General features: G+C 41.4%; 2 protein-coding genes across 2 annotated transcripts; both read left to right on the forward strand.

The window, feature by feature from the left end:
• Positions 1 to 657: 657 nt before the first annotated feature.
• On the forward strand, positions 658 to 3,411 carry LOC101306971 (cation/H(+) antiporter 15-like). Its single transcript, XM_004308914.1, has 5 exons — positions 658 to 864; positions 1,153 to 1,349; positions 1,463 to 1,607; positions 1,983 to 2,141; positions 2,230 to 3,411. Exons 1-5 carry the CDS (start codon positions 658 to 660, stop codon positions 3,409 to 3,411), a joined length of 1,890 nt encoding a protein of 629 aa, XP_004308962.1.
• Positions 3,412 to 4,331: 920 nt separating this feature from the next.
• Positions 4,332 to 6,794, forward strand: LOC101307260 (cation/H(+) antiporter 15-like). Its single transcript, XM_004308915.1, has 3 exons — positions 4,332 to 4,400; positions 4,507 to 5,490; positions 5,607 to 6,794. The coding sequence occupies exons 1-3, from the start codon at positions 4,332 to 4,334 to the stop codon at positions 6,792 to 6,794; spliced, it is 2,241 nt and encodes a 746-aa protein (XP_004308963.1).
• The last annotated feature ends 208 nt before the right edge of the window (positions 6,795 to 7,002 follow it).

Consider the following 7,002-nt stretch of genomic DNA (forward strand, 5'->3'; position numbering starts at 1 on the left):
GCCGGACGGTGGAGAACGGAGGGACGTCCACACTTTAAGGTCCGTGCGGACATCCGCTTCTGATCGGATCCATGTATATATATAGGACGTCCGTTTCTGAACGGATCCGTGTATATATATACATATGTATATATATATTTTCAAATTTTTTTTTAAAAAAAAAGGTCTCGTTTTTGATAAAAATTAGTAAATAAGAACTCGTGAAACCATACGATGATACATTCTTACTTTTTTAAAAAAAATAAAAAATAAAATACCTACAATGTGAAACTGTTTACTTGTGATTTTGATGATTGCTCTGGTGACAATGACCATTCAATTTCCTTCCGAAGTTCTTGTGGACTACATTTCCCACTTTTTCTCATATAAAATGATAACCATACTTTCCCCACCAACTTTTACCGCTCAGAATCCAAGACCCAAACACCATCACATTTTCGATCCTGGTTCAACTATCGACCCGGGGCCTCCATATTCACTGCAGAGGGAGGCTTCATCTGGTTGATAGTGAATTTCACGTAGAAACCTCTGTTTGGATAATTCATAGGTTGGGATCATCATCATCATCAACCTTATGAATTATCCCAACATTGGAATAATAATTGGGATCATCCAGTATTTAGAACATTGCATAATCAAGAAGCAAGGCACATAGAAATGGCTGGAGCTAAACATGAAATGATGCTCCCAGTATGTGTGCCATTAAGTGCATTGTCCTCCAAAGGGATTTGGTTCAATGAAAATCCTTTAGATTATGAATTACCTGCAACCCTATTCCAAATAACAATTTTTGTTGTGACCTCCCGGCTGCTTTATGTTCTTCTCAAGCCTTTGGGACAAACCAAATTCACTTGCAATCTCCTGGTACGAGTGCTCTTTTTCATATATATACCTCGATGAGTTTTCTGTTATACGTAGTCTTGTGTACGTAAATATGTTGATAGATTATCATACACGGGTAAGTACAGTAGAGTTTTCCCAGATAAAATGAGGGCCATAAGAATATTGTCTTTTTTTAGACCAAAAATATATGAACTAAAGCATCAATTTTCAGCTTTTCCAACCCAAAGCATGAAACAAAATTAGTATTATCTGTGAGATCGATGATCATCATTCTAAAGCTAAATGTTTTTGTTGGCCGGACTTGTTCAGGCTGGCGTTATCTTGGGGCCTTCTTTGTTTGCGACCATCCCCGTAATGAAGGAGAAGCTAGCTAACCAGAAAGACTCGCCGTTGTGGGCGACTATGGGTATAATGGGCATTATATTCTCCATCTTCTTAACTGCAATAAAACTGGACGTGTGCATGATGAAAAGGACAGGGCTTTCTTTGAAGATTGGTGCTCCAGGGTTCATTTTCACCCTTGCGGTATCCTTAGGCCTCGGAATCCCACTAGCCAGCTCTATTCCTGGAATGCCAGGAGGAATTCTCCCCCTTTTTTGTTTACTATGCTTTCTTTCAGTTTCTCCCCTGGTGTAGCTCAGGCCTTAGACGACCTCAACCTTATGAACTCTGAGTTGGGCCAACTCGCCATGTTCTCTGTTTTGCTCGTTGAAATCATACAATGGTTGATCTCAACGGCACAAGACATAGCTACTAAAGATAATGTAAGCCACGGAGCTTTGACCTTTCTTTCGGTAGTGATTATGGCTCTGGTGATTATCTTTGCCATACGCCCGCTTATGGTATGGATTGTTAAGTCCACACCAGAAGGACAAGAAGTAAAGGAGGTTTATGTAGTAGCAATACTACTTGGTGCACTAATCCTAGCGTTTGTATCCGACGCAATAGGGTGCTTCTTCATTTTAGGTCCTTTTCTGCTTGGGTTAGTCATACCAGACGGACCGCCTTTGGGTGCAGCAATAATAGCCAAGACTGAATTCTTGGTCTCTGAATGTCTTCTTCCAATCTTCTTTCTTCGTATCGGCTTCTTCTCAGACATACTTACTATTTCAAATTGGAAGAGTTTTACCACATTGCAGGCCATCATCGGTGCCGCATATCTGGCAAAGTTGTTCACAGTCACCGTGGCTGCATTGTGCTGCAAAATTAGTTTGAGAAATAGTCTCTTGCTCGGTGTGATGATGAATATCAGGGGTATTATAGAAGTAGTCATTTTTTCTCGATGGAGGCACACTGAGGTATATATACATATATTTACACCTTTCTTCCTTGACATGGTGAGTAGTGATTTAACTTGATGCATACTAACATTTATCTCTTCTACAGGTCTTAGATGACCAATTTTATACCCAACTACTATTATCTGTGCTGATTATGAACATGATTTCAACATCATTGTTACATTTCACGTACAGGGCTCATCTTAGACTTGGGCCATCACTCAAAGGTCCTCGCATTAAAAACATCCAATCAGTTCAAAGAAACTATCCTTTCGACATTCTTTGTTGTATCCACAACGAGCAAACTATCCGCAACCTCACCTCCATCCTAGAAGCCTCAAACCCAACAGAAGAGAGCCCCATTTGCGCCTACATTATCCAAGCAGTCGAGCTAGTGGGGAGGGCTATACCTGTGCTAGTCCCTTACAAGAAGAAGAAAAAGGGGAAAAAGTGTAGCCGATTAAATTCACTCACACATCAACTGATGCAAGCCTTCAAGAACTACTCGGAGAACTCAAGAGGACCTGTCTTGATCGAATCATTCACTATGATCGCTCCCTATAAATTGATGCATGAGACTATTTGCCGTCTAGTGGATGACAATCACGTACCTTTGGTTATCCTCCCATTTCATGATAACCCCTGGATCTGCAACACCGTGACTACTGCAATACGCCAATTCAATAAAAATATGCTGCGATATTCATCTTCTACAGTTGGAATACTAGTCGAAAGAGGGTTCCCCGGTCCGGTGACCATGTCCCATTTCTCATATAATGTGGCTGCATTTTTCATTGGCGGACCAGATGATCGCGAGGCTTTGGCTTTAGCAGCACGTATGTTAGGCAACCAAAATGTGGCCGTCACAATATACAGGATTCGTATTATGCACCAGGGTAACTATAATGAAGACGAGGAGAATGAAGCTAGGTTGGATGATGCAATGGTGGATGAGTTTAAGCTGAGCAGTATTGGGAATGATTGCCTTAAATGGCGAGATATCGAGGTTGAGGACACTGAACAGCTTATGGATGCAATTATGGATTCGCAAGGGGATTATGATCTTGTAATGGTCGGAAGGCGGCACGCAGACAATTCATTGAGGGATGAGGAAATGTCAGAGTTTGTGCATTATGCGGAGCTGGGAATGATCGGCGACATGCTTGCTTCTTCAGATTTCTGTGGTGGAATGGTGAATGTTTTGGTGCTGCAAGAAAGTACGGAACTTAGTAAAAATTATGGATCGACTCATGGGCGTGACGTCTCACAAAATTTAGGATTGAATTAGATTGAGGCCTGGTGGCTGAACATCTAACTTCATGTCTGTCTAGCACTCTTGTTGTGCATATGTGCATATTGTAGAGATAGACGTGCACATGCGAGTTACGAGGAGTTAGTTTTTTGGTTATGATGTGAGAAGCTAGCTGATCATATCCTAATTAGGGTATAGAAAACCTGTAGCTTAGGAAAACTAAACTATGGTGTACGAATAGATCGATTTGCACATGTCAATGATCATTCGATTCTGCAAATTTCATGAGTATTTTCATTGTTTTCAGTTTGATTATTCATGTGCAGCTTGTTCGGCTTTGAGTCCCTTCTGTTTTCCAGCCTAACCATATCGCCATACCTGGGGTGGAATTATAAGAGTTTTGTTGGTTTATATGTTGGCATTACATTTACCTCTGTAAGTTCTGTTGAGGTTTAACCAACTTCACTCGTGCACATCCACCATTATATGAAATCAGTTATAACAACTTAACTATACCTATACGTTGAAGTGTCTTGGATTTTTATCTACAAACATCTCTAACCACAACATAACTCTGATTCACTAAAAAGTAAAAACAGGTCAGTTAATTACCTGTTCCTGCTGTTGCCATCCTGTTTCACCTGAACCAACCTGCAACTACAGATCTTTAAAACCAGTATGTTGTGCTTGCCATCTTAATACCAATTTCCAGTGCTTTCCTAGATCCTATAATGGCCGTGATCGTTTATATTTGAGGATTGTTCAAACAAGTCAGGATTTGCAGAATGGTTACCTTAAGCAATAACACCGCAATGTTCATGCAGACCGATGAACATGGTCACACATTTTATTGTGATAAGAGGAGCGTAAACACAAATCCCAGAGGCATTTGGTTTGGTGATAACCCCTTGGATAATCCATATACTCTAACACTGCTCCAGATCATACTAGTCGTAATGACCTCGCGATTCCTCTACTACTTTTTCAAGCCTCTAGGACAAACTAAATTCGTCTGCTATCTTCTGGTATGCTTCCCCTACTTCTCATCATGCTTAATTATATCATAACTTTGTACACATACTTATAAAGAAGAACCTCAACGTTAATTTGCTTGATTTCTTTTGTACTTAGGGTGGCATTATCTTGGGTCCGTCTCTGATGGGGCACAGCAAGGAAATCAGGGACAATCTATACGGAAAAAAGATACATTTACAGTTGTTTGATACAATAGCTGAGATCGGCAGCATATATGCAATATTCCTAATGTCACTGAAATTTGACTTCGCCGTGCTCAGAAGAAATGCAAAGAAGTCATGGAAGATTGGCATAGGAGGTTTTCTATTTCCTACAGTAGTCACCTTTAGCCTCATTTATCCGATAACTGGAACTGCTCCTAAGGTCCCGTGGTTGATGTCGACGGTTACTCTGTCTTTCAGTTATTTTCCGGTCATATCTCAGGCCTTGTATGAGCTCAACCTTATGTCTTCGGAGTTGGGTCAGCTTGCCATGTCCTCCGCAATGCTCAACGATGCGCTGGAGTGGACCTCCCTTACAGTTGGTCTCATAGCTGCGCAGAATGACTGCTTCAAAGGAATACTCACATTCCTTTCCATACTGGGAATGCTTCTTTTCACTCTCTATGTCATACGCCCCCTTATGATAATGATTATTAAGAACACACCGGAAGGGAAAGAAGTAAACGAAATATATACAGTTGGAATACTACTTGGGGTTCTAGTCATGTCTGTTATCTCTGATTCTATCGGGCTATTGTCTGTTGGAGGTCCTATATTTATGGGGTTAGTCATACCAGACGGACCACCTCTGGGTGCAGCAATAGAGCAGAAGACTGAATTCGTGGTCTCGGAATTTCTTATGCCAATGTACTTCTTCCGTGTTGGCGTCAGCATAGATGTTCATGCAATTGGTGATCCGGCGACAATGGAACATCTTCAGAGCATTATTCTTGTGTTATTTGTTTCAAAGATTGTTGGTGTTACCCTGTCCGGCTTGCTCTGCAAAATTGGCTTCAAAAATAGTTTCATGCTCAGCATGATCATGAGTATGAAGGGTCTAATAGAGCTCAATGCTTTGAGACACTGGAGGGGCTCTCAGGTAATTAGAAAAACTCTTCATTCTTTCTTCTTTCATGTACTTCTTCTTCTTCTTCTTCTTCTTCCATTCTGTATTTCCATTTAGAACGGTTCTTAATGTTGTATGATCGGGGGCAGATCATAGATGGAGCATTCTACAATCAAATGGTGTTGTCTTCGCTGGTGTTGACCATGATCGTAACCCCAATTGTACGATTTTCCTACATTCCTCATATGCGGCTTAAGGAAGCAACCAAAGATTTGCGAGTCAGAAACATCCAATCAACTCCAAAAGACGACGAAGCATGTCGCATACTTTTCTGTGTCCACAATGAAGAAAATGCCGGCAACATCATCACCTTCCTAGAAGCTTCAAATCCAACTGATGCAAGCCCCATTTGCGCATCTGTTGTTCACACTGTTGATTTAGTTGGGCATTCTGTACCACAACTAACTCCCTACAGAAACAGAAATAAGTTTAGGCAGATAGATAGACCACTCACCAATCAAATGATGCAAGCCTTTGACACTTACTCAAAGAATTCAAGAGGACCAGTCGTGATTGAAGCCTACAGTATGGTCGCCCCTTATACCTCCATGCACGAGAACATTTTCCGTCTAGCTCTGGAAAATCTCGTACCTCTGATCATCGTCCCATTCCATGAAAACCACCAGTCTGTGGTTGGCCCTAGTATGACTGGACCCATAAGGCAATTCAACCTTAATGTACAAGAGTTTTCCCCGTGTACAGTAGGAATACTAGTTGACAGAGGCTTGTGTTGTCCGCTAAAGAAGTCCAGTTTCTACAGCAATGTGGCTCTGTTTTTCATTGGCGGACCAGATGACCGCGAGGCCTTAGCTTATGCATCACGCATGACGGACAACCCAGATGTGTGCCTTACAGTGTTCAGGATTATCATGCGGATCAATAAAATAAAGAGTAATGAAGAGGATTTGACAGAGTTTAAGCTTGACAAGTCATTGATCAATGAGTTTAAGCTAAGGAACACTGGGAATGATCGGTTGAATTGGCATGATACTGAGGTTGGAAACTGTGTAGAGGTTATGGATGTCATTAAGAATTCCCAGAGCGAATATGATCTGGTGATGGTGGGGCGGCGGCATCCGTATATGTCGTTGAGGGAAGAAGAAATGACGGACTTTATCCAGAATCCAGAACTGGGAATGATCGGCGATGTGCTTGCTTCACCAGATTTCTGTAATGGGATGGTGAAGGTGTTGGTGATGCAAGAAAGCAGGCAATTGAGTTATGGAGCTTATCATAATGAATCCATCACCTGTACAGGAATTTCGTGTACTCGCTAGGTATTTTGAGTTACATTCAAAATGTAACTTTATCAGAGTTGGTTTTGAGGTGTAAGGATGTAGGTTAGTAAGAAAGTAGCCAGCATGTTTTGCCCCCTGAAAAAAATGGTGGAGTTCGTGTAAAATCTAGAGCTGGGAGTGATTGTGACATGCTCGTTTCATCAGATTTCTGTGGTGGACCAGTGAACGTGTTGGTGATGCAAGAGAA

Source organism: Fragaria vesca, linkage group LG7, assembly GCF_000184155.1.
Source record: "Fragaria vesca subsp. vesca linkage group LG7, FraVesHawaii_1.0, whole genome shotgun sequence".
Lineage (NCBI taxonomy): Eukaryota > Viridiplantae > Streptophyta > Magnoliopsida > Rosales > Rosaceae > Fragaria > Fragaria vesca.

What these genes read in the sequence shown, in the direction of transcription:
- LOC101306971 (XM_004308914.1), top strand. Translation starts at nt 658, where the DNA reads ATGGCTGGAGCTAAACATGAAATGATGCTCCCAGTATGTGTGCCATTA. An exon ending in ACATAGCTACTAAAGATAAT is followed by an intron (nt 1,608 to 1,982) that starts GTAAGCCACGGA and finishes ACCACATTGCAG; the next exon opens with GCCATCATCGGTGCCGCATA. An exon ending in CTCGATGGAGGCACACTGAG is followed by an intron (nt 2,142 to 2,229) that starts GTATATATACAT and finishes TCTCTTCTACAG; the next exon opens with GTCTTAGATGACCAATTTTA.
- LOC101307260 (XM_004308915.1), top strand. Translation starts at nt 4,332, where the DNA reads ATGACCTCGCGATTCCTCTACTACTTTTTCAAGCCTCTAGGACAAACT. An exon ending in AATTCGTCTGCTATCTTCTG is followed by an intron (nt 4,401 to 4,506) that starts GTATGCTTCCCC and finishes TTTTGTACTTAG; the next exon opens with GGTGGCATTATCTTGGGTCC. An exon ending in GACACTGGAGGGGCTCTCAG is followed by an intron (nt 5,491 to 5,606) that starts GTAATTAGAAAA and finishes GATCGGGGGCAG; the next exon opens with ATCATAGATGGAGCATTCTA.